Below are 27,511 nucleotides of genomic sequence, written 5' to 3'. Positions count from 1 at the left end.
CCCGGGTGAACCTGATGAGGTTCAACACGGCAAAGTGCAGTTTTGCACTTGGGCTGGAGGAATCCCAGGCATCCCTACAGACTGGAAGGAGCGGTCCTTGAGAGCAGCCCTGTGGAGAAGGACCTGGGGGTCTTGATGGATGAAAAGCTTAACATGAGCCAGCAGTGTGCCCTTGCAGCTCGGAAGGCAAATGGGATCCTGGGCTCCATCAAGAGAGGGGTGGCCAGCAGGGACAGGGAGGTGATTGTTCCCCTCTATTCTGCTCTTGTGAGGCCCCATCTGGAGTACTGCGTTCAAGTACAAAAAAGACAGGGAGCTGTTGGAGAGGGTCCAGAGGAGGGCCACAAAGATGATCAGGGGACTGGAGCACCTCCCCTATGAAGACAGGCTGAGGGAGCTGGGCTTGTTCAACCTGGAGAAAAGAAGGCTGTGGGGTGACCTCATTGCAGCATTTCAATACCTAAAGGGAGTCTACAGAGGGGAGGGGAATCAACTCTTTGAAAGGGTAGATAACTGCAGGATGAGGGGAAATGGTTTTACGTTGAGGGAAGGGAGATTTAGGTTGGATGTCAGGGGGAAGTTCTTGCTATGAGAGTGGTGAGGTACTGGAACAGCTGCCCAGGGAGGCTGTGGATGCCCCGTCCATCCCTGGAGGTGTTCAAGGCCAGGTTGGATGGGGCCCTGGGCAGCCTGGTCTGGTATTAAATGTGGAGGTTGGTGGCCCTGCATGTGGCAGGGGGGTTGGAGATTCATGATCCTTGAGGTCCCTTCCAGCCCTGGCAATTCTGTGATTCTGTGATCATTATAGGAATGGCAGCAGGAAAAGAAACAGTAATTTGAGCACTTTTCAAACGTTCAGTTGAGGGAAACCTTACCATGCAGCTATGCATTCTGATTATTGTCAGATATGGAAGCCACCTCAACAACCTTCCTGATTCTTTAGTTAAGTACCTACTTAACTTCTTTAGTTAAGTACCCCCTTTTTGGGGGTGAAAGGACAGAGCACAGCCCTGTAGAAAAGAACATGAAGGTACTGTAGGATGGCAAGCTGGATGTGAGCCAACAGTCTGTCCTCAGCCCAGAAAGACAACCGTATCCTGGGCTGCATTCATAGCAGCACGATCGGCTGCTCTGCTCTGTGCTGTGAGACCTCACCTGAGTACTGTATCCAGATGTGGAGTCCTCACTACAGGACAGTCATGGACCTGTTGGATCCAAGGGATGGAACCTTTCAAGGACAGGCTGAGAGAGCTGGAGAAGGCTGTGGGGAGACCTGTGAGCGGCCTTTCAGAATCTAATGGGAGGCTGTAAGAAAGAAGGGGATGGACTCCTTAGGAGGGTCTGTTGTGGTAGGACAAGGGGAAATGATTTCAAACTAAAAGAGGGGAGATTTAGATTGGATATAAGGAAAATGTTTTTTTATGATAAGGGAGGTGAAGCACAGGTTGCCCAGAGAGGCGGTGGTTGTTCTGTCTCTTCAGACAGCCAAGGTCAGGCTGGATGGGGCTCTGAGCACCCGATGGAGCCGTGGGTGTCCCTGTGCATTGCAGGGGAGTGGGACCAGACGGCTGGAAGGGCCCCTTCCAGCACAACTGATTCTGTGACAGTTTCCAATGAGTCTGGTCCTAACCCGCTTCTTCCAAGCAGCTCTTCCCACATCCACTCCGCTTCCAACATCCTCAGCCCGGGATCAGCGCCAGCTGCCCACAGCCCGCAGAGCAGGACGGCCGAGGCAGTTTGTAGGCCCAGCGGAGCGTTGTTTGCCTCAGCGCCCATCGCCAGGAGCGTTCCCGCCACTCCTCTATCAGCAAGCCAGCCTTCATCACAACGCTTCAGCTTCCTCCGGCGGGCGGCGAACGCCACCAGCCATCGCAAGCAGCGGAACAAACACCCAGGCCGCCCGCCCCGCCCGCCCGAACACCTCCCCTCAGCGCGGGGGGCGGAGCCCCGATGACGTCACCACCCGAGCTCACGCCCGGCGCATGCTCAGTGCGGCTGCGCGGGTCGCGCACGCAGGGTGATGTAATACCTCCCCGCCCCCACCTTCGCAGCCCCAACATCCGGGCACTGCGCGCGCGCTCCCGCCTCCTCCTCCCCTCCCCGCCGCGCTCTCGGCGCCTGCGCAGAAGCGAGGAGGAGGCGGCGGCGGCGGCGCAGTGCGTGTGCGTGCGCGAGCGCGGCGGGGAGACGCTCCGCGGCGCTGCGCGAGTGGGCGCGGAGCTCGGGCGGGCGGGAGGGGGCCGGGGAGAAGGGGGGGGGGGGTCGGCGGCAGCGGCCGAGAGGAGAGGAGCAGGAGGCGAGATGAGCGCTGGGCTCCCCCTGGGCAGCGAGCCGCCCTCGGCAGCCGCCGCCTGTGAATGAACTGAGGCGAGGCCGCCCCCCCTTCCTCGCCCTCCTCCTCCTCCTCCCCCGTTCTTCCCCCATCCCGGCCCGCCGCCCGCCCTCACGCGTCGCCGGGAGCGCGGCCGTGCCTCGCCGCCGCAGCCCGGTGCCGTCCCCGCCGCGGCCCGGAGGGGGTAAGTGGTGCGGGGCCGGGCTGAGGGGGGCACAGCCGAGCGGGGGCGGCTCTGAGGCGCCATCCCGGGCGGTGGGGGAGGGAGGGCGACCCGCGGCCCGGCGCTGGGCGGGGGGCTGAGGCGGCGGCCTGGCGCAGGTAGCAGCGCTGCCCTCCTCCCCCCTCCCTGGGCCGCTTCAGAGTTCATTTAATAATGGCTATAAACAGCCTCCTCCTCTCCCATCGCCACCCAAACGCTCGAGGCACGACGCTGGGAGGGGAACGGAGAGAGAGGAGAAGGGAAAAAAAAAAAAAAAAAAAAGCAGCATCTATTTATAAAGCACCCCACCCTAACGAGGGTCGGAGCATCGGGCGCTCCCCGTTTCGTAGGCATCATCTGTTAGATATCTGCGCGTTTGTTTGGCGCCCGTTGAAATGTTTCAGCGCTGTGGCAAAACCCTGCTGTTGCAAAACCACCTAGAGCTCGTGAGGAACTTATTTTTTGCGCCGTACCTTTCCTCGGATGAGGAAATGGTGGCTCTGTGTGTGTGTGTGTCACGCTGAAGAATTATTTTCCTCCTTTTAAGCAGATGGCAGTCTTAAATGAAATCCTGGGAGCAACAGGCTTTAGCTCTGTCCTCTTCAGTGGTAGGTGATTTTTCCATAGACGGTGATAAGGAATGACAGAATAAGTAGAATCGTGTTGTAAAGCAGAGAAGTTCTAACCCTTGTGATTCTAGGAACTTACTTTCCAGATAGGATCAGTGTGACCTTTTGCTGAGTCTCTACACGTACTGCTTCAGTGCCCAGGTGGCTGCTGAAGGATTCGTGAAGCCCCAGTGAAATTAAAGATAACTGCTGTGCTCAGGACCCTGTGTGAATTGCCAAATTACCAGGAATTAATTGTGCGAGTTCAACCCCTATTTCTTTTCTGACAGCTTTTCTTTTGATGCTATTCATAGGTTTTCTATGAATAAGATCAGAGACGGGGAAGGGGTGGAGGAAAACACGGGTCAAGGAAGTTGTACTCTTTCCCTGTGTGATCAAAGGAAAGATACTGAAGAAGAACAGTTCTGATAGGTATACCAGTGTTTTTTACCAGGGCAGGGAGAGCTGCTCCGAGAGCTTTTTCCTCCAGGCCTGTCTTCCTGGGTGTGTGTTTTGTACATGGGACTGCTCTAAAAGTAAAAGTCTTGCTGATGCATTATGCCAATTACTAATGTTTTCCTCACAGTCACATTTATCTGATAAAACCCTCTGATAACTGCAGCTTGTACTGGAGGGCTGGTCTGTGCTCACTCTGTCTTCAGATGGAAGAGTGTTTTTCTAGAAGATAGGCATGGCATTGCTCTGCTTAATACTTTTAGTCCTTTGGTAGTCCTCTGGTAAACGTTTCCCCTTGAGGTGTGGTAGAAAGCTGTACCTGTTTTCCAAGTACTTACTTAGCTGTCTGGAGCTAAGCTTGAGACACTTTGTTGGAAACGAGGAGGAGAGATGGAAGTGCCAAAGGAATGGCAGAGCTTGCAGGTCTAAACAAGCAGAGCTCACTTGGTGCAATTTGAATTAAAGCAGAATACAAAAAAGCCTTTTCTATAAAGTCAGGCTGGTTGCTTCTTATCTGGAGTGCATTTTATATGGTGAAGTTGAGTCACTCTTGCTGAGAGAGCGTTTTAAGAACTATCGTTAAAATGCTTAGATACTTGGGCACAGCATGATTTGCAAACTTATGTAACTGGTATGTTTTTGAATGCAGCTGTCAATAAGAGATCTGATTGCACTTTTCCCTTTTTAGTGGAACTAGGAATATAAAGGAGCTACTTTCACTTAATGACCTAAATATAAGTAATTTAAGAATAGCACATTTCATACTCAAATATCAACTTTGATATTGGCTTTGTTTTCATATGCTCTGATGCTAATGTAAAAATATTAGCCAATGCTAATGTAAAAGTACATTTACATAATTACAACTTATTTACAAACAAGCGAGTTGTGGAATGGGAAGTACTGCAAAATAACTATATTTGTTTTGTCTCTGCAGACCTGCAACTCGTTTTAATAAGGCTTGAATAATATTGTTTGAAGTCAAGACAACAGCAGCTTAGCAGAGCTACACCTGAGCTATGCAGCATGCCTTGTTACTATTGCGTGTGGTTCTCTGTTGTTCCTCCTTTCTTTTAAACCATACCTCACTTCTTTCCTTAAACAGATCCTTGGTGGATCTATATAATCTGTAGCTCTTCTTAAATGATTAAACCTGTGGTCAGATTTATTCTTTTGAAAATTAAGCTATTTCTGAATGTTGGTTTGTTGTTGGATTCTTAATTGGTATTGTTTGTGTTTGCCATGTGATCCATATTTCAGTTAAAAGTAGTAGGATAAGAAGTAAACTTCTCTATAATTTGAGTATTTTTAACTGCAGTGTTCTTCATAGAAGGAATGACAAATTGCAAACTACAAAATGTAGATAGAAATGTGATGGGACAAAAAAACCTGTTCTTAAAATGTTTAGGAAGTCCAGTATATATACATAAAGTTTAAGAGCCACTGTATAAAAAGCTTTTTAGGAGGAATTTGTGTATTTGAGCCATGACATGGTGTGGATCTGTGAGGGCAGCATTACCTCCTTGGGACTTCTTGTTGTTGCTCCTTTCCTGTCTGTCTGTGAAGGAACAACTTCATATTTATTAAGACTTAATACTGTTAGAATAAATCATTTACATCTTTAAAACTAGATAGAAAATTGTGGTTGGGATAGGAGAAAAAGTGAGATGCCATGCTAACTGAGGGAGCGTGCTGGTTTTTGTTCCTGGATAGAGGTGGTGTCCTGCTAAGTGCTGTAGGTGTGAAACCACTGCTGTAAGGTCTGCCTGTCTGTACTTCCATCTGCCAAGCTGTGCTCTTGTTAAGCCACATACTAAGTTAAAGGTATCTGTCAAGTCTCTGTTCTTGTATTTCTCTTTGTGTGTTTAAGCTGAACAGGCCTTTGTTTAACTGAGCGTTCGTTTAATTTTTTTTGTTGTTTTCACATACCAGTAAAATTAACTAATGGTTATTTCAGCTTGCTACCAGAGTCTGCAGAACAAAGTGTGTTTATAAATATATCGAACATCTGCTCTGTTTTTTTAACAGCTCTTCTAAAAAGGTGTTCATATGTGACCAAAACAGCAGAATAAACACTTCCTCCATCTATAAATCATACCAATGAAGTAGACTTCTGCTGTTTAGAGTGTAAACTTTAGAGCAGTATATTAGCAGAAGAGAATGGTAGGACTAATATGTAGGAAAAACAAAGCTGACTGATCAGGTTTCAGTATGGAAATTTGGAGAAATGCTAAAAGTTTGCATATAAAGGAGAAAATATGTTAGCTTTTTAATTGCAAGCACCTCAGTTCTCAATTCAGGTGAGAATATTTTAATGGATTTAAAAAATAAGTCTTAAGTCTTCCAGGAAAATCACTTGTAAACCCAAGAAACTCAAGTATAATGTGACTGTTCTGATAGCTGCAGTTTAAATAAAGCAAAGCACTTAAACGTGCTTACCCTGATACGCAGTGTGCAGCTGAATTATGTGGGACTGCTTGGATGTGTGATGTAACTCTCATACTTACGTGCCTTACTGGATTGTGACCTAGGGGATGAAATGTGCTTTCATGTTTGGGTCTCAACTGTGACTTGAAAGATTTTCTGTAGCTATGCTTACCATTTACACTGTCTGTACTCCTAGTATGGAATTTGCATGGCAGTCTGAATTCTCCTTGGCCACATATTGTGGCTGTTTGTGTGTAACGCTCAGCTGGTTTTAGATTAAGGGAATACCCTAAAAATCAGTGGCCACAGGAGCTGTGTAATCTGTGCACAAGCTGCTCGTGTTTGGAGATGATTATAAGGAGTTTGCCAGTTGTCTGCTAAGTTATGTAAAACCAATCTTTAGGAAGGGATTCAGAATATAGAGAAATGTGGGCAGGTAAGTGGTTAAGTATTAAATTGTAGAACATTGCATGAAGGGAGAATCAGTTTCTACCATTAAATGATTTTCTTGTTTTCCTAATCAAATACAGTAAGTATTTGGACAGACCCTTCTTACAGATCCAGTACAGACCGTGTCTATAAAGAGCTGTTCTGAGGCTGTCAAGTCAGGCCCACTGAGCTTAGGAAACGCTGCTGTTCACACTGCTGAAACTTCTGAAGAGCAGCTCAATTCCTCAGCATCCTGGTTCAGTGACAGGGGTATTTCAGACTGCAGAGAGCTCAGGTTTGGGCTCAGGACAGCAACACCTCCCTGCCTCCTTCATCACAGGTAACCCTGTTAGCTCTGGCTGCACTGCCTGCCAGAGGTGAGCTTGGTAGGCTGCTGAGCTCTCAGAGGAAAACCTTCTGTCCTGGAAGTTCTTGGTACAAATACTGACTTGGAAATGACTTTTTTTCCCCCTTGGATTTCTTTTTCTTTTTTGAAATAGACTTGGGGAAAAATACCTTTATTCTAGCAGTCATTTGCTGTCCTTTTAATGAGAAAGGAATGCTGGGGATGTGAGGGCAAAATGGCTTTGTTAAATAAAAGCTCTCTGCGTGTGCAGATGACAAACTCCAGCTTTTCCTAAGCTTTGAGGATTTGACTTCCAGGTCTTAATGTGCTTCTGGCATCGTTTTGATGTAATTTCCTTGCAAGCAAAGCCAGGTTACAGCTGTGCACTTCAGAACATTTCCTATTTTATTCACCTTTTATTCTGATGTGTAGTCAGCAGGTTTTAAGTCTCGTGTGCTGCTTTTCATTTATCCTCACCAGAATAGTGGTAGTGTTGCTGTGATTACAACCACAAATATTTTCTCACACAGTGAAGAGGCTGGAGAATGGTATCTTAACATTGAATTGTTTTGCAATATTGAGTGCCTGGCTTAGCAGGAAAACTTGTGGCCCTCATGGAAACATCTTCTAATCACAAGATGAGTACTCACTGTGTACAACTAGAGGTACAAGGGCTGAAAATTCAGGAGGAAATGTTGTAATGATTCAACGCATTTGATTTTTTTCTTTGTACTGTATACAACAACGATAACACGCCGTCCTTTGCGGTGAAGGTATCTGTTAAACAGGGCAACAACATCCACGACAGACAAATGGTGGGATTCTGCAGGAATTTGTCTGCCTTTACATTTACATAACCACAGCTGGCAGTGCTGCACGGCGCTAACTATAAACGAAAACAAAGCGCTGGTTTCCTGAGTAGGAAACAGTTTCATCATGTGTGCGTGTGGGTTTGTTTTGCTGCATTTCAGGAGTGCTTCAATTAACGCATTTGTTGTTGTGGTGCCTTTTAAATTATTGTTAGCCTCCGATTAGCTGCTCTGGTCTCTAGAGGTTGGCTACCCAAGAATTTCACTTTCCTCTTTTGGGGAATGGTGGCATGGGCTGAGCTCAAACCCTCTGGTTGTTCTGAATAGGGTTAGCTGAAGTTGATGAAAACAAACGCGGTTTTGTTGTGTTTTGTTTTCTTTCTGACTCAGAAATAGCAGTGAAATAGTGTGGTTCTTCCACTAAAAAAAACATTCCTCTATAAATCTTCAATATATCTTTCTGTAAATGCCAAGTACTGTTTAGATGGTAATACTAAGCAGGGAACAAAGATGCTGAGACTTCAAGCTGTGAATGAGAGATCGAAAGAATGAAGTTTAAAGAACAGCTTCATTCAGCTGTTACTTGAAGTGTTTGATACGTTCAGATCTGTTCAATTCTTGGACTAGCAGTGGGTTATTTGTACCCAAGTAAGGTTTGGATGTTAGGCCCACAGTGTATAGGAATGGGGTAATATTCCTAATGGTGACAGTGATGCTGTGCTGGTATTATAAATATTGGAGAAATTGCAGTTCAGCTTATGTGACAGCCTGACTATTTTTCTGCATGCTGTCTTTTTTCCTTCCCTCCCCCAGCTCCCTTGTATGTGTTTTTGTTCGTGTGAAGCTGCAGTGCTGTGCATGGTTCTGCTGCTGTAACCACATAATGCTGTGTGCTCTTCCTGAGAAATCTTCGATTTGATTGAAATTATTTTCACTTTTTTGCTTTGCTCTTTCAAAAACTGTGGCTCTTGCTGCATCTCATTGATTGCCGCACAAAGTGAAGTAGGGCTTTTCTTTCTCCTGACTTCTGTCTCACATAGAATGTTGCTTGCTTGGATCTCGCAGTTCCTTTCTACAGTGCTTTCCTCAATGGGGCTTTGAATTTTGGCTGTAGTCTGCAGGAGTTTGTGTGCTATTAACAAAGCGTTTGTTTAATCTCTGTGCCTTAAATGGGTGCCTTTTGTTTATCTTCCAAGGCTTTTCTTTAAAAAGAACTCTTTGAAAAACGAGGTATAACCATAAAGGTGCTGCAACTAAGCAGCATACCAAGGGGTGTTTTCTGCTTATTAATTTTTTCAAACAAGAACCTTGGGGTTTTCATTCTTCTCCTGCTGTTCAGACAACAGCCTATAAATTTATGCAGAACTACTTCATTGATTTTCAGTGTACTTGCAAATGCCATTTTGGTTGTCTATGCAATTTTTCATAGCAATTGGTCTGCTTGTACTTTGATAATGCTGCTTTTTATGTTCTCCTATCTCTGCTTTGTAGCACAAATGTTTAGAAGGAAGTAAGAATTCTCTCTGGGCCAAGAAATATTCCCTTAATTGTGTTGTGAGAGTGGCAGCTGGGCTAGGATCGTGATGGTATTTGTGGATGCAAGTTGTATCTCTTCTCAAAATCAATTTAGTGATTATTCTATTCCCAGCAGTGGTCCAGGTGATACTGAGAAGTAGTTATTTTCTTCAGCAACTGACCATAGAGAAAAATAACTCCAAAAAAAAATAATCTTGAAACTATGTCACTCTTACATAATTAATGCAGGAATGATTTGTAAGGTAAACTTTATTTTTTCATGTTCAGAACTTGCTTTTAGGAAAACTAGATTATGTACAGCTTCTGAGAGAGCCTGGACTTCAACCAGCATTGAACAGCTCCTAGTTGAACCTTGGAACTGATTTCATTGTCTGGAGAAAGGGTAGATAACAGCAGAAGATGATGTCTATGGGGTTTAGGGATAGATGTCCTTACCTGTGAAGGCCTGTTTCTGCAAACTTTGGAGCTTGGCTTTTTTCTTTCCTTTTTGTCACATTAACCTTTCCAGCTGTCTGCCTTCTCCTGCTCTGCTTTTCTACCATATGCCATAGCATGGTGACAGCATCTGTCCTAAAACAAAATAATCGTTAATGTTCTTAATTCAGTGGGAAGTTTCCACTCACGTATTCCTATCTGTAGTTATCTTACCAAAATTTAATGCAGGCTACAGTTTCTTCTCTGAGAAGAAAGGGTTCTGGTGGGGAAATAGCGTTACTCCTTGTTTACTGAAATAGCCCTATTTCTGTATTTTATTTCTTGTCCTGCTTTTTTTTCAGAGACAATTCACATCTCTGAATTGGCCATCTATTCCTGCATTTGAAAGTACACATTCAGAAGCATCAGCTCAGATTTTCAGTGCTTTATTGATGTTGGTGAACCATGAATGCCAGAAACTCATCGCACGGCCTCCAATAGTTCTGAAATAGTTTCATTGGCATAAAGCTTTTTCATGACTTCATTCAGCCCATGACTGTGGTGTAATTATGTCTCCTCATCCACGTGTTCTGTTTTATTTTAGTCATTCTTCTGATCCTCTGACACGTTATTTGGTAATGTTAATTGATTTGGTGCATCCAGTATGTACTCGTTTTTCATTCAGCAGGAGCTAACTTGGGAAATGGTTCCATATTTGCACGATGACGTGCTGACTGGTTACTGCATCCTGCCTGCTTAAGGCAGGGGAGAAGTGCCACAAATCAGGTTGGAGCAGAAAGGATCGAATGCCCCTTTTCTATTCAATAGCAGTATGTATAATTTGGTGACTTTTTCTATGTCCTTTCTGTGTAGCTTAAGTAAAGACTGTAATCTTTCTTTGTGTGCTCGTTCCAGCATACAGGGCATAATGTCACTTGGAGAATTGTTCCAGGAAATTGTAATATGGGGACATTTCTTGGCTTAGTTAGAACAAATAGCTCCAGCTTCAGCGTGGTTCATATAAGCAGCTTATCCTAGTGGAATAATACAATTCAGACATTGTTTTAAAAGGATTATTAAATTATATATTGTTAAAGTACAAATTTCAGATGGTGAGGTAGTGGTGTTTCTGGGATAAGACACTCCGGTTGGTTTTCTTTGGAAAAATACTGTTTTTACAGGGATATATATTGAGTTACATCAACTGTCCTCTGTGAACAATTTAAGACATCTTCATTTGAACCCGCAAGAAAATAAGCAGAAGTAAAATTTACCTTCTCATGTATCAGGAGGCAATATAGCTGCACTGACTGAATAGTGTAATTTGAGGGACAAATGAAGGGGCAAAGGGATTTCATGCATTCCAGTGATGTATCTGTGGTTGTCCATGGATGTCCATGGTCTGGTATACTAATTACCCTCCTTCTCTTTGCCACTCTGTTCTCCAATTGCATCTGGTTTCAAAGGTTTTAGCTACTGACTCTTTAGCATGCTCCATTCATTGTTTCAGTTTTGTTTCTAATGCTGCAGCCCTTTGAATTTTGGTACTCTTGTGTTTTCTCCAAGGTTTTGTTACTTGTGTTAGTTTTCTTTTCTAGGCCTGTACAGTTCTCCTGCTTTCCTGTCTGCAAACTGTAGCTTGAGTTTTTCAAGCACTTGCTATAGAGGCTGTCCTTCAGTTTGACCTCTACGAAGTCAGCATTTCAGAAGTCGTGCTTTGGATGCTGTCATAAATGCATATGGATACATGCATGCATATTTATATCTATGCAAAGAATTCATTCTCAGTTAAAAAAAAAAAATATACGTATTCAGAAGCTTGTCTAATTATTATTGGGAGCCAAAATCTAGGGACTTTGATTACAGAAAGCTTTCTTTTTGGAGGTAACTGATGAAAGTCACAGACACTGAGGTGGTGAGTCGAAAGTTGATTTAGGTTAAAAATGGAGTTTGGTCAACTGGTTGCAGTGCCTGGTGGTATTTCATTTACCTCTTCAGAAGAGAGTTTTGTTCCTCACGTTTTACACATCATTCTGCTATAGTACCTGTTCAGAATCATCCTCCTCTAAGAAAAAACCAATGGGTGTTGTAGTGTTGTATGTTTGTCTGTACGTGCATCAGTAAGATTTAGGATTAAAGTACATTTTCTCTCCCCTTTGGCTTTAGTAAGGATAGGAAGGCCATCTGGCTCTGTTCTGTACGTCAGGCATCCTGAAAGTCAAGGACTCCAGAGCAGAGGATGAGTCTGTATCCCACTGTCAGGCTCTAATTTCCTACTGTTATTGCTGATTGTTCACAGAACTGCAGCTGTGCTAAGAAGGATGAGGGGAAGGGTTTAAAAAATAAAAAGCGATTCTATTAATGAAAATGACTGAAGAAATGTAAAAGAGAAGACTCAGTTGAGCCACATTTGCTGCTTTATTGCAAATCATGCGTGCAGTCTGTTCTGGGTTTGACTTCTGTCTTTCGTGTTATTACATAACAAAGTCATGCTGCAACTTGGGTGCTTGCTCTGCTATAAGTTAATCTGATTTGCATACACGGTTACATGTGCTTAATTAAGGTGTCATTCCAACTCCAAGCAGTATTGTGCTCGATACTCTTCATGGAGAAATGTATAGAAGACTGCTGATTTATGTAGGCAGTGATGTGTGAAAGATGTCTGTGTGGATACAGACTCAAGAATAGGACTGAAAGATGATTATTTTAGTAGGAAGGAGACACAGCTTTCTTACATCAGCCTCTTTGTGTTTTTTCCCCCCTTTATAAAACTAAAAATAAATGTTATGACTTAAAGACTACATTCCTCAGGTTGTAGCCACATACTGGTCATATTAAGCTCACACTCTTCCAGAATTTCCATTCTTACTCAGAAAAGTTAGATGCTTGCTGGATTCATTCTACATGCAGATAACCTATACTTTCCCTTCAGATGTAACAAGGATTTTGAAAGTCTGGCCTACATGCTGAGAGGTACAGACTGATGTTAGGGTTGGAAAAAACAATTACCTAGAGCTTGGCAAGGAATGTGACTGCAGGCTCTTGCTATCCTTCTCAGGAGGGGAATACTTTATGCCATGGGCTCTGAATAATTTCCTAAGCAAAAGTTACACAACTGCATTGTGGTTATCCTGGTTGTATTCACATCTCTGGTGGGTTGCTCACATCCTTGAAGAAACGTGTCAGCATGTCACCTACGAGGCTTAATTTAGAATAGCAACAGCTCACACTTTGCCTTATCCCTTCCCAGGAGGCATCTTGATTTTAAATGGAGAGTGGGTTTGTGAATTTGTGAAGTGTTCTAGCAGTTCTGCATGAGTTACTGGAACTGCATATGACGTGTCTGTGGGTACTTTTAATCATGGTTTGGATGACAAAGAGTGCACAACTCTAAATATTGTGTACCTACTAATGCAAGAGATGAGAAGGAAATTTGCTTTTCCTAGTCCAAGCTTAATAGTGCTTGTGGTCAGTTTAACTGTATCCTCTTCTTAATGCTTCTGTGTTTGGTTGTTTTTTAAACATAGTAATAAAACAATGTAGAATACTTCACGAAATGGGGTATGTGCCTTGGTGCTGTATGCTTCTTGAGCTCTAAATTAAGGAGAGTGATTTGAATTCTGTTTCATGATTTCTTCGACAATAAAGTGTCATACACTAGTTCAAACTCTGCTGACACTGAATAAGAATTACATTCTGTGAAATAATTCCCTGTTTAATTTATGGTGGCATTCAGTAATTATTTTGATTACACTGACTTCATTAGAGCTGTATGGCAAGATAAAATTGTGTACGTCATTTTTCCTAGCAGTTGCAGTGATGTGAACCTCATGCACATCCTTTAGGATACAAGGCCAACGTACAGCCTATTTTGTTGGTTGGTTATGGTTTGCATGAGCATTGTTGTGCTGTGTTCACTTGATCCACACAGCTGAAATGTGTGGCTTTTGGTTTTGTGCACGTGACCAAAAAGAGTGTGCTTCCAGAGCCTCTGCCTGACATTTCAGTCAGTTGTGGTGAGATCAAATGTAAACATTTCTGGACTGTTTTTATTAACACATACAGATGTTTCTAAGAGGTTGATGGTGTTGGAAGAGACATGCTTGAAAGGCTTTGTTAGGTGTGTAGTTTCATATATAGCTGGGAATGTGTTTTAATAATAATATTATCGAAAATGTTGTCACAAAGGAAAATGATCTAATATATTTCACATACACATTAAAACCTAAAATTCCTAGAAAATAACCTGTGCAAGTGCAGCAGCTTAGCTGGGGCCTTGGGTAAAATCTTGCTTTGGCATTTGACTTGCAGTTATCTGTCTGACATCTTTGAATTGAAGATCTTCTATTGCTATTCCCTTACCTTGTGTTGTGTAACAGCAATTTGCACACTCTCTAGTGTTGAATTTGCAAGTGTGTAAAACGTGTGACCTATTTTATGTATTTTTAAAATATTTAATGAATGCACAAATAAACTGGTATGGATTAGAAGGGTGGGTTGAATGGGTAGGGTGTAAAAGCCATGAAGATCAACCAGTCCATTTATGCTGCCTGCAAATGAAATTCTCTTAAGCATGAATATTTGCTGCATCACATCCCAATGATGTCAGGTGGAGGAGGGTAGGGTGTGCAGTACCTTGGTTCTGGCTTGAAAACAAAAGAAGCGTGAATTGACAGTATAAGTGAGTTTATTTCCAAACAGGTTTCCTTAAATTTGTCAGGGGTAAAGTCTGAAAATTTGTCTTTCACAGAAGCATGCATACGTTAAGATTTTAAGTAAATCTGCTGTGTAGACATCTGAGAAGCTTGCTGTGTGATATAACTGAAAATCTAAGGATGAACTTTTATGAGCTGGCTGAGCCATACTAATGGCTGCCTGAAGGGACAGCTGCTCTCTTCCTTCTGTGTCTTGCTCCTAGTTCTCCAGTTTGCCACTATTTTTAATGCAGACTCACATTCATCTTTACCCTTCAGATCACTTTACCTGCTTTAATCAAACAAAAGCAAAATCTTATCCTCCAGAATAATTTTCCTTTCATTTCCATGCCACCATCATAAAACCAGAAGCTGACGAGGACTTCATGGCCTGGCAGTAGGGACCTAGGCAACCCTGCTGTCCTGGAAACATCAGCTAGTAGCAGTGTCCTTGTTTAGTTTAGACTAAAGCAAAGCTAATTTTACTCTTGTGGGGGAAAAAAAAAAAGGGCTTTATATTTGTTGAGGGTTTTTTAAATTGTCTTTAGCATTATTTGGACTTCTAATTTAAATTTCTAATAGTGTAATTAGTTCTTATTTCTGAAGTTCTAGATCATCTTAATAACCCTTTTCTCTTTCTTTTTAGACCTGAAGGAAAGTCATCATGGGAGCATTTTTAGACAAGCCAAAGATGGAGAAGCATAATGCCCAAGGGCAGGGGAATGGGCTTCGTTATGGTCTGAGTAGTATGCAAGGCTGGCGAGTCGAAATGGAGGATGCACATACAGCTGTGATTGGTTTGCCAAATGGACTTGATGGATGGTCGTTTTTTGCTGTATATGATGGGCACGCTGGATCACAGGTTGCCAAGTACTGCTGTGAGCATTTATTAGATCACATCACAAGCAACCAGGATTTTAAAGGGCCAGATGGGCCACCATCTGTGGAAAGTGTAAAGAGTGGCATCAGAACAGGTTTTCTGCAAATTGATGAACACATGAGAGTCATCTCTGAGAAGAAACATGGTGCAGACAGAAGTGGGTCAACAGCTGTGGGTGTCATGATTTCTCCCCAGCATACATACTTCATCAACTGTGGAGACTCAAGAGGTTTACTTTGTAGAAACAGGAAGGTTCACTTCTTCACACAGGATCACAAACCAAGCAACCCACTGGAGAAAGAGCGTATACAGAATGCAGGCGGCTCTGTAATGATTCAGCGTGTGAATGGCTCTCTTGCTGTTTCAAGGGCACTTGGGGACTTTGATTACAAATGTGTCCATGGGAAAGGTCCTACAGAACAGCTAGTCTCACCAGAGCCTGAAGTTTATGAAATTGAGAGATCAGAAGAGGATGATCAGTTCATCATACTGGCTTGCGATGGTATCTGGGATGTTATGGGAAATGAAGAGCTCTGTGACTTTGTAAGATCCAGACTTGAAGTCACTGATGACCTTGAGAAAGTTTGCAATGAGATAGTTGACACCTGCTTGTACAAGGTAGCGAGGCTTGAGAGGAGAAATTTATTATGTTTTTGCTATTAGAAATTTATAAACAAGTTAATGTTTTGATTCCACTCAGTATTTTATTAATAAATAATTGCTATGATTACCAGAGAAATGGCAATAATGGCTAAACAAGCATGCAGCAGAAATAGCATGGATTTCTGGGTACCTTTGAAGAGTTAAAAGTTGTTTATAGGTATGTTGTGATACCTGAGAAACCAGAAACATACAGGAAAACCAAGGACCATAACTGTCCTTTTCTGGTTCACAATGTACTTTACAAAATCTTAGCTCTTTAATCAGAGTAAGAAATATGCTTTGGCTTCCTCTCCTGACCATGTAGTAACTTTGCTGCCATGATCATGTCAGGATGAATACAGAGTGATTCAACTCTGACTTCATATCTTATAGTTTGAAGTCTTGTTTTGACTGTGTGAAAATCTGACTTCCTGAAGGAAGTTCTGGTTTTGTTCTGGTTTAATTACTGTGCTTCTCATTCAGTGTTGTCATATGGCTGTGAAACTAGCACTGTTTTGTTTAACAAATCTCTGCAATTTTCTGCATGGCAACTTTCCACCTTGTTTTAATAAACTGTAGGATGGCACAGTTAAAAGATCTGAAATATTTAATTTTGTAACTTAGCACTTAGTTCTCTAAAGACAGGCTGTAAGTCATAGTGTAAAATACATAGCTTTTCTTATGCTATCGAGGCAAGGCTGTGTATCAGCTCATGCCACGTGGCTAACAAGGTCATTGTTTCCCATTTGGAAGAAAAGAAATTTGCTTTCCAGCATTGTAGAGGATTGATAAGGCGTATGTTTTTGTTTACAACTTTATCTGCTAGTCTTGAAAACAAATGCTGTGGAATGAACACTGTCTTGTGGATGCTGTAAATTTTGCAGTAGCCAGCTGCCAGCACCTTCTCATATATCTATAGAAGCTTGTTTTAAATATTTGTTTGTTCTTGATCTCTCTAACTTCAGTGCATTTAATTGTTGATGTTAAGCATATATGCATGTCTGTAGACAAGAGCACAGGGGTAGGGAAAGTAAACTAAACCGTAAGTTTTCTTAAGTAGAATGTGATTGTATTTAAATATGTTTTGAGTTTTAGGACTGTGTTTAGTTGAAATTCTAAATGTTTCCATTTCAAAGAATGCTTTTGTAAAGGCTAGAGCTCCTTCTAGCTGGTCTCTTAATAGATACTATAACCTGTAATTTCTTTATTTAGTGTTTTTAAAGGGGGAAAAAAAAAACCAACTCTGATCAGTAGCAGTGTTCTTAGGTAAAGCGTTGTCTGACTTCAACAGCTTCCTGTATACTGTTCTTAAGCAGTGAAGGTTTTGTTTACTGATTTAATATTTCATCTGTTTTCTTGAAATGATTGGAAAGTACTTAAAACAAGTAATTGTAGAACTTTATAATTGTACATCATTGATTAATAATATCATTTTTAAAAGACAGTGGGCTGTCTGCAATTGATTCCAGGTAGTCTTCAGAGCATGAAGGTAGAAAAAACCAAAGCGACTTAAAGGTAGCTTTTACTGAATGAACAACTAGGATTTTGGAAGAAAAAGTGAAAATGCTTTGATTTGGTTTCAGTCTGGTGTGTATGTGTTCTCAAATCGTTGTTTTTTTTTTCCACCAGGGAAGTCGAGACAACATGAGTGTGATACTGATCTGCTTTCCGAATGCCCCAAAGGTATCACCGGAGGCTGTGAAAAGAGAGGCAGAGTTGGACAAGTACCTGGAAAGCAGAGTAGAAGGTGGATCATTTAAAAAAAAATAAGTAACTTTGTTTCTAAACAGACCCCTTGGCCCCCTTCCCTTTGCAACAACTAAACTTAATCCATACGAGCTTTTTAATAGACCGTCAAGTGCCGTTGGCCATCTAGTGTACATCTCTGAAAAAGGCACTCTTACAGTCCTGCTGTATGACCTGGCAGAATTCTGCTATGCAAGTGCAGTAGCCCATAGCTCTGAAAATTGTTCAGAATGGCAGAGTTTTCATTTGTGCTCATGAGTTGTTCCTCATGAGTCCATTGAAGCAATAACTACAGGCCAGTAAATCACTGTTCCTGTTATATGGAGTTAAATGAAATAGAATGTCTTGCAAAATGTGTGTGAAGATGGTAATTTGCATATCATTTTTCTACGTAGTTCTGTCTGCAAATTAGCCATAAAAATATTTCATTATGCAATTACAGCTTGATTACTGTTACATTAAAGGCACCTGCTGACGTGTATATTTATTTGGAAGTATGTCAGAAGTTTGCTAAAGCTAATCTTTAAGCATTCCTGATGAACAAAATCTGGGAGCAAGTCCTTGATAATAACTTCAGAATTTTGTTTAAATTTGTATTTCTGGATGATTTAAACTTTGAGCTGAAACTGCAAGTCGTGGGTGTTTTGGATCATCTAACTGAAAGTGATATTTGAAATCAACTTAATTTCAGAGATTTCTCATTAAAACTGGATTTTATCGTGCCTTTTGATATTTAAAGATGAACACAGCTTGGATTTTGTTTCTGAAACATAAGACTTGCTGTATGCATCGTTTGCATAGGCTAAGTCTATTTTTGAAGTGGACTCTTTGGGTCCTGTGTGTTACCAGTCTAGTTATGTGTATATACTGCAAGAATCCTTAACAGCACACACAGCACAGTACACAGAGTACTTAGCAACGATGGTATCAGTGATTAATTTGTTACAGGAATATATTGTGCACTTTTTTCTTCCTTAACTTGCACAAAGGTAATACAAAGTGCAGCTTCGTAAGTTTCACAAAGGTCTTGTCTACATGGGAATTCTGGGTTCAGATAAATTAACATGAAGTTCAAAGCACTTACTACTGATGTAATTGCTCCTTAAGAAGGAATTGCCCATTTCAAAGACCTTGTTCCCGAGGTCGTGGCAAAGTACAGCTGTTCTGCCTCTGAACTAATGACCATATAGAGCATGTTTTCTGATTTGATCCAACTTTCCTAAAGGAAAGGTTGATGCACACCAAGCTCTGATGTGGATTTATTTGACCATGTAGCAGGAGTATCTGTGTGTATGGTAGAACTGCATGAGTTAAGTGTCAGATAGCTTTCTCCATTTCAGGTATTTGAAGAGCTCATCATGTAGGCCCACTCACAAAACTGCTGAAGAGCAAGTATGCTGTGAAGTCACACGTTAATTTACAGCATGCTAACTCTTTCTAATCTGGACAAGTACTGCCTTCATACCTTAGTTATTTTGCCTTAGTTTATGCAAGCCCGTTACCTACAGTATGAAGGTATCTTCAAGTTATAGCTGCATCTTCAGCTAGCACCACTGTATCCCCTAGAATACTAACAGTGGGGAAAGCTAACGTTTTGTACAGACACCTCAGTAAATGAAGAACCTAACACTGGATCTGCACGTGGTTATGGTTCATACAGTGAATTTGGCTGCCAATTCTTTCCATTTATACAAATAGAAAATTTCAGTAATGAGTGAAGTGTCATACTTGAATGGAAGCAAACAGATTCTGTATGTAGTTGCAAAGCACTTTAATACTAATTTAATGACAAGTTGTCTGAGCTACTTGAGGAAATGATTTGTACTTCCCCTCAAGGGTCTTTGCTTCTTTTTAGTGTTGTTCTCAAACTTTTGTCTCTTGTTGTACAAAAATATTATTTAAACTTATGAATATGTAGTAAACACTATTCAACTCTACACTGATTTATATCAGCTGTAGACAAAACTTCCCCTTTTCGCTCTCACTGAGGAGGGAAGTTGAAAGGCTGAACTAAAACAGAACTTCAAGAGCAGATGACAGTTGTTACATTTAACTTGATAATTCTTGTGCAATTACGTTGTTTCTTGCTGGAAATGGATCATGCAGAATTGGCTAGCAGAGTAGAACTGCTGTGCTATCTGAAATGTTCAACACTACAGTAATGATTTTTCATTAAGATGTTTTAGGAATGATCGTGTTTGACTTTAAAAGCCTAATCTGTAGCTGAAGGAAGTAGAAAATGTAAGGACTACTTCTAGACTTCTAGAATTCTCTTACTAATTTGTAATACCAGTTTAAAATTAAAATTCATCAAAATGGAAACCTGGTAAAACTGCATAAAATATACTTTTATGCACTTCAGTACTCAGTGTAGTCTCAACAGGTAATGAGATTTGATGCTTGCTAATGTGCATTATTCCTAGTCATATTTTAGCCTAGAACATATTCTTACACTGTGAAAAAGTAGTGCAAGTTTTAAGACTGAATGAGGCTTTTTACTGATGGTCCTCTTGAACAAGAGGGGACTTTGAATTAGTGGATCTTTAAGGTATCTTCCAAATGATTCTGTGAACAAGCAGATATTATTCAGATTTAAAGAAAAGGAGCTTCCTACTTACTACACCACCATCAATCTCAGTGTGTTTGTGGTCCAGATTCATAGCTGTGATAGCAACAGAAGAGAAAGCAAGTGTGGAGAAGCGTCTTTTTTGCCATTACTTGCAGTAAATAAGTGTTGCTCATAAAATGTTATGTGATCTTCCTTGTAGAAGTAATCAGTCACTCCAAAATGCATTGCTATTATTTGCACTAATATGTGAGTTATTGATGTGTTTAAAATGACACTTGTCTAGGCTTCTTTTTCTGTTCTCAGTTTCTTACATATATAGACGTTCAGTAATAGATAATCGTAGCAATATTTTTATTTACAGAGGTAAATCATTTTCAGTTAGCTGCTACATGTTCCATATTTTCACAACTTTGCAAATTTGAATTTTCTTAATTACTGTGTGGAATTCCCATTCAGAGAATGAAATAAGCAGATATGTTTTGAATCCTTTATTTGTAGGGTTATATAAGTACGTTCTTCCCATGCTTGATGCCATGAAAATGTTTAGAAGGTTTTAAAGTAAATTGAATAGGTATGGGGCTCATGAGATGTATTGCAAGAAAGTAATTCCAATAAATTAATGCAGCTAGCAGACCGACTCCATTTGTTGTGTCATCAGTGTTCATTCAGTCTGTATTTTAGTTATATCAAAATATAAATGTATTCATTTAGTGGAGACTGTATGTTACATGTACTGCAGTTACAGGTTGTGATACTGTGTAGTATAGGTAAAATACAAAGTCCTTATTTTTGTACAGCAGAACTCTAGCTCTAGCACAATGTAGAATATACTAGATGTTCAAAATTGCACAATAAAGGAACTTGGCAAACCAAAACTGAGATCTTGCTTCTTATTCAGATTTATGAGTGTTAGACTATTTCCTCAATATTAGACGGTAAAATGAATTTTGGCCATAGAATTTCTTGAGGAAACTGCAAGTTTCTGAAGTATCTGGTGTGTGGTGTCATATATCTAAAACTTAGGTTCTTATTTGAGCAGGTTAAAGCTTTGTGTTACAGTCTGACACTGCTGAGGACTAGACAGTGCTTCCATTGTACCTTGCAAATAATTTGCACAGTCTGCTGGCAAAATAAAGCTGATTCTTTTTGTAAACACACATAGCCCTGAAAAACTACTGCATGCACAAAAATCATTTGCTATTTATTATCTGACCAATTTTACAAAAAAGGACTGGGTACGTGTTGGTTTTAAGCTTCAGTGTGCCATATCTCACTGATTAAATTACAAAGTGGAAACTTGGTATGTTATCTGCAATTATCTGTTAGAGTAAAAACTAAATGCTGAAGTATTTCAGAAATGGTACTGATGAATTCCAACTGCTCTTCAAGTTGTATCAATACATAAAGAATAATGTGTGTATAGACATACCTGTTGTATATGGGCTGCAGTATTCACTTGAAGGTCAATAATGCTGAGTCTTAATAATTCATCTCTTATTTTCTAAGCTTGTATTTACAGACAATCTGCAGAAATGCATTTTGAAGAAATAGATTGTTTTAAATTTATTAAAATTCCTATAAAAAGAGAATATTTTCAGAGGTGTTACAGCAAAATCTCTTGTGATTTCCATTGTGCTTACTGCTTTTAAAAGGAAAATAGGCCTAAGAATAAAATTAGAGAACTACAGTGCAAGGCCTCTCTCCCCAGAAGTTGGAGGAGCTCAGCTTTAAATAACTGCCCAGTAGTCACGTATTGCGAGCTGAGTGAAGGGTGGAGCTGTCTCCTAACTCCAATGTCCCTGGCTTTTAATTTGTACATGTTAGTTCCTAACATTTGCATGTTGCAATGATGTGGTAAGGTACAGGTATTGGCTTATAGGCTTGCAGCCATGTATACTTGTAGTGGGGGGTCATCTTATTTTTGTGTCTGATGATGAACTCTGTTTTGTGAAAATACTATTGCTTTCTAGGATGGTGATAATCTTTAACCTTCTATTGCAGTGATAAAGCTGATGTTAATCTTTGCTTCGTGCCCAATGCATTTTGTTGGGAAGATAAAATAATGCTATAGCAGGAAAGCCATTAGACTTGGAATCGTTAGCTGTGTATTTCTGAAACCAGCGTGCATGTTAACAGCTAGCAGGGTATCTTGTGTCAGATCCATCACGGGTCTTTTTTGTTATGGAACCAAGTTAACGCTTACCATGTTGAGTATGGTCTGTCATTTATTTCTTATATTAACAGAAATTAAGCTGCCTTTTTATAAAACTGAGTATTTCAATCTTTTGAAGTTAAATTTGGACTGCACTTACAAAAAAAGTACTTCTGATTCCCAGAGATCATAAAGAAGCAGGGTGAAGGAGTGCCAGACTTAGTCCACGTGATGCGTACGTTAGCAACTGAGAGCATCCCAAACCTCCCGCCAGGGGGTGAATTGGCAAGCAAGTGAGTTCACATCAGTGTAAATGTGTTTTTATTATTATTCTTATTTAAATCAAACTTAACTGTAAGGCCACTCTTAAAAGCACGGGGAGGGAGGAAGGGCACAGGACGAATGTGATCTGTTCTTCAGTTGTTATTACTGAACTGTTCTGAATGAAAAGGGAAAGCACGAGAACAGAGTTAACTATGAATCACTGTTAAAAATTACATGTCAAAATGTAGTTTTGAGAAGGACCGAGGGTTTTTTTTTAAGGGTGGCCTGAGTGTCTCTGTTTTTGTAATTAATTGGGTTTCTTTGGGTGGGACATGGTCTGAAGGTACAAAAATAATTACTGCCTTTAGTAGCTACTTGGACATATGGTTCTGCTCTTCAAGAAGTTTTATGCATATCATGTTTTGCTTGGCGGCTTTCTTTTCTTGTCTGTAGCTAAGGCAATGTGGTAATTGCTTAAAATTTTGCTTATGCACCTCTCTGCTTGTGTCAAACACAAAACCAGGATAGAAGTAGAACTTTAAATAGGCTGTTTTTGTCCTTGAAGAGTTCAGTGCTGTGCTACAGGGTCTCAAATTGATGTTCAGCAGTTAAGGAAGAAATGCACTTAGCTTTTTTCCACAGCAAGTGTTTTTTGGTTCAGAAGGTCATTCATGAACTTGTACAGTGTATATTGAGCAGTTTATTTTTAATACTCCAGTGTGTAGTTTTTGTCTTGTTACATAGGAACTTGAAGTCTGTAGGCACGTAGAGGAATAAATGATAAGTGGGCTGTAAGGATGACTTCTGCATAACAAAATTCTTCTTTTATGATGTAGGAAAAGAAGAGATGGCTATTATATATAAATAGTAGTGTCTATTTAGGATGTGTTACAGTCATCTTGAAGCATTGATGAGTCAGTTACTCATAAAAGATGGCATACAAGTTGTTTATCGAGCTTCTTTGGCTAGCAGTAGCTTTGTGGTTGTGAGGAGTGCTGAAGTCACTGAAGCAATTGACTTTGGTGGGATTATGGGCTTTAGTGATGTTATCTTGAATAGTGATTGACAGAAATATGGATTTAATTGTATTATAGTGTAACTTGAAGCAATGCTGACCGTTTGGAAAGAAAACAATGCTTTTCAAGTAACTTGGCTTTATTTAGAATCAGTGATACCTATCTCTGAAAGATGAGAACAACTTTGTATGTGCATTGTACTTTGGGAATAATTGCTTGGTTTTTATTTCTTTAAATTCATCCTCTTCTTCCATGCTGTATGATCATTCACTAGATTTGCTGTGTTGTTTATACTGCTGTGTGATAGTACCCAACTTTTCGATGTTACAGGAAGATTATAAAGACTGCTATCTGCTTTTTTTTTTTTTAATTCGAATGCACTCTTTTGTGTTTCCCTCCATGTGTTCTGAGCAGTTAAAAGGTGGCTTTGAGGTTGTATCCGAGTTGTAGTGTGCTATTTTGTCGTACTTGGTTCTGCAATTAGGGTATCTGGAGGAAAATTGCTTTTGATGTGCAATCTATTTTACCTTTCCTTTATTCCTCTCTTTCCTTCTTGCTCCCCTTCCAAAACTCTTATGTACTGGGTAAGGTAGAGGCTTCCTTATCCTTCACCCTACCTTTTTTTTTGTATGTATCACTTCTCTTCTTTAAGCCCTCTGGAAGTGTCATAATGTATGGAGGTACTACTGCAGTGTTGATTGGGCACACAGATGGCCATGGCATTCAACCTGTATCAGGTTCTCTGATCCCCTATTTTTTTTCTTCTTTAACAAAACAGCACTGCAGCCTCATCTGAATGTTTGGTTGTGCTTCTCTTCTGTTGAATGCAAAGTGCTTATTCAGCTTTCTTTTTCTTGAATGTGAGGGTTTTAAAGTATTGGGATAACTGTGGTCGGTGTGTAATGGCACTTAGGACTAACTTGCAGTAAACTTGGTTCTGCAAATGTAAGATCTTTAAAAGTTTGTTTTTTAAATTACAATTTTACCTAAGGAGCTTGACTTAAAATATTGTTTTTTTTATTTATTTTTGATCTAGACGGAGTGTAATTGAAGCTGTTTATAACAGACTGAACCCTTACAGGAATGATGACACTGTAAGTATCTCTTCTATGGCATTCTTTCCTCCCACCCCAGTAACTGTATTTGTTTTGTAAAGAAACATATATTTCCAGTTCTTCCTTTCCCCAAAAAATGTAAGAACCACTTTGTGCCTTTGTGACTGTCTTCGAATGCCTTCTGATCATAGAACTCCGGCATGGTTTACTTATTGGTGTTGGAGTTCCCTGATTTGTATCTGGCAAATGTAGTGTAGAAGTGAAATGCCTTCAAACATAATGTGCATTGGCTTTGAAACTGAGTGCTACTGTTTGGCAGTTCTCTCAGTACCCTTAGCCTAACAATGCCTTAATGCTATCTGTAAAAGGATGCATTTTGAATGTAAAGCATTCTGTTTAAGTTACTGTTCCACAAATGAACGTTAAACATCTTCATTTTATGATGATGTTGGCAGCTAGGATACAGGAATTTGCATACTGAATAGTTGGTATGCAGCTCCTGCATTTTTACTCACTACTGCTTTTATTCTGCATCCTTACACTTGGAGAAACATAACCATTTTAGTCTTTCATATAATGGTTCTCCTTTGCTCCTTCTGGTTTTGAAGAAAAATCTGGGGGTGGTACTCTCACAAAGAGTAATTTTAGTGATCTTGGCTTTTGTACTACACCTCCGTGCCAACTGTTCTTTTTGGTTTGTAATGAATTCTGTGTGCAGGTTTGAATGAAGGGTGCAGAAATTTAATGCTAAGAAGTTGTCGTATGTGGCATTGCTAAAGACTTAATTAGCCTCTTCCCTTTCAAAGGAATCAGTAAGACAGTACTTTCAAAGAAGAGTAATACTTCTGTCTCCTGCAGTCTCAGTAACAATAGGGATGTGCAGCTGTAGAAGTACCAGCTGAGACCATTGTTAAAGCCCATCATGTCTCTTTGCTATTTAGGGGAAGATAGTACTTAATGCTGAAACAACCTCAAATTGCTGCTGTACATAAGCAGTTTGCTCTGCTGGCTGTGCTTCTGATTTAACTGTTGGTTCAGCTAGCAAGCTGTGGCCATGCTTAGTTAACATGTATACCCAACTTAGTAGAGCAGATGAGGCAGTTAGCTTAAGCCAAATGTAGAACAATCTAAGTGAGGGGAAAGGAAACAGATACAAAGTAAAACGATTAAATACCACTAGAAGTTTACCGTTTAGTTTGTGTTAAGATGTTTTCTTTTAACTGATAGCAGGAATTAAATGTTTTTTTTTTTTTCAGAGTGGTTCCATTTGTCAGCTATACAAAACCCTCCGTTGTCTGGGGGCCTAAATGGACCTAATTTAAGGGTTACTCAGATATTGGATTCATAGATGCAGTGTGGCCACGTAGTTATGATTTAGAGCCTGCTCTGTCTTTGATTCCAGTTCTATATTATGGAATTCTTTTTCTTCTTGTAGATTTATTACAATTCAACATTAAGATTTCTAGCAGTTACTGAAGTTACACTTCTCTGTTTAACCTTAAATTATAAGAGGTAAAATTGATCTGAATTACAGTTAGGTATTGGTTAATGACTGTCTTCCTATGCAATGAGAAAGGACTGAAATATCAAAAGGTGGTAATAATGATAGCAAAAAGCACAGGGCACATCCTGATCTTTTAGTGTAGCACTGTAGAAAACATATGCATTTGCATTGCTTCAAACTATTGTGCAAATGTTTGTGAGTATTATTCCTGGGATGTTACTGTCAGGATCAGTAAGCATTTGAGAAAAAACTTGATCTGATTTTCAAATGTTTGCTACTTAGTGTTTCATTAACTAAGCATGCATGTTTTCTAGATGCCTTTTAAGTGTTGTTTCTGCTATTTCTGAAAGGAGAGTGAAAACAGGCTCCTAAAATGATTCAAGCTTTTTCCCTTTTCAGTCTGGATTATCCAGAAACTGCTGTAACTATGGGCACTCCAGACTTTAAAGGGCTCCTTCTTTTTTCTTTAAGGATTCTGCCTCAACTGATGATATGTGGTAAAACTGCTCATCTAGCTGTGGAGTTCACGTTTCATTCTTCAAATGAAAGTGCAGCCCAACCTCAGTGACCCTTCTTAACATCCACCCTCAATATTAATTAAAGAAGGGAGTACGATGTGTTGGTGAGAGTGACTGCAGCAGAAAACTACAGCAGTACGACATCTAGCCCAGGAACTGATCTTTTTTTGTAAAACAGACTTCTGTAAACGTGATTTCAAACCATAATCCATGTTGTAAATCAGACTCCAGCAATTTATGTTGTATGATTTTGTTTTTTTTGTAAAGTGCAATTGTCTTTGTACAAAATGCTCATATTTAATTATGAACTGCTTTAAATCACTACAAAGGTTAGAAGAAATGTTTGACTTGTGTGATGCAACAATATATATCCCTTTACATTCATGTTGTGGTTTTGGATTGCAAGGAGCAGCAGCCTAGCCAGCTAGGTGCTCGAGAGGTGCACGAAACTGTAAAGATAACACTTTTGTCTTCTATGAAAGCTGATCTTATGGGCGACTTTCCCAAAATCACAGTAGTGAATTTGCTTGGCAGTGGAAAAACAACAAGAGAGTAGTGCACATTCTTCAACAAGCGGATCTTGTTTTCTCAGAGGTACTCCTGCTCTCACATTGAGTTGAAGGGAGTTCTGATTTCGACTTCGGTGGGAGTTAAATCATGCCCTATTAATAGTATCATGTGTTCATAAGCATATGAACCTCGAGATTAGAATGCCTCGATTCTCTGCACCTCTTTTCATTAACCCTTACCTGAAAGTTACTAATCACTGAGCACAAACAGGCAGCTTTCTACATACCGTAGGAGTCTGCAGCATTTTTACAATCTTAATTGGCTGGATCTGCTGCTGTTCCAAGTGAAATACCTTGAATTCCATTTTATCAATAAAGCTTCGTTTAACAAACAAGAAATTTA

At 40.4% G+C, this 27,511-nt stretch overlaps 1 protein-coding gene across 3 annotated transcripts; it reads left to right on the top strand.

The window, feature by feature from the left end:
• Positions 1 to 2,224: 2,224 nt before the first annotated feature.
• On the top strand, positions 2,225 to 27,511 carry PPM1A (protein phosphatase, Mg2+/Mn2+ dependent 1A). 3 transcript variants are annotated; one of them, XM_031605335.2, is made up of 6 exons: positions 2,228 to 2,516; positions 14,900 to 15,751; positions 17,405 to 17,522; positions 22,427 to 22,535; positions 24,559 to 24,616; positions 26,481 to 26,570. In XM_031605335.2, the coding sequence occupies exons 2-6, from the start codon at positions 14,918 to 14,920 to the stop codon at positions 26,526 to 26,528; spliced, it is 1,167 nt and encodes a 388-aa protein (XP_031461195.1). In that variant the 5' UTR covers positions 2,228 to 2,516; positions 14,900 to 14,917; the 3' UTR covers positions 26,529 to 26,570. The 3 variants fall into 3 exon arrangements, with proteins under 3 accessions (XP_089997958.1, XP_031461195.1, XP_031461196.1); XM_031605336.2 differs by having other exon boundaries at positions 2,229 to 2,516; positions 26,553 to 27,511; XM_090141832.1 differs by lacking the exon at positions 22,427 to 22,535 and having other exon boundaries at positions 2,225 to 2,516; positions 26,553 to 27,511.

The sequence above is a fragment of the Phasianus colchicus genome, chromosome 5 (genome assembly GCF_987193195.1).
Source record: "Phasianus colchicus chromosome 5, bPhaCol1.hap1.1, whole genome shotgun sequence".
NCBI classification, from domain to species: domain Eukaryota; kingdom Metazoa; phylum Chordata; class Aves; order Galliformes; family Phasianidae; genus Phasianus; species Phasianus colchicus.
Note: the sequence above shows the minus strand (reverse complement) of the source record. Positions and strands in the feature narration are given on the sequence as shown.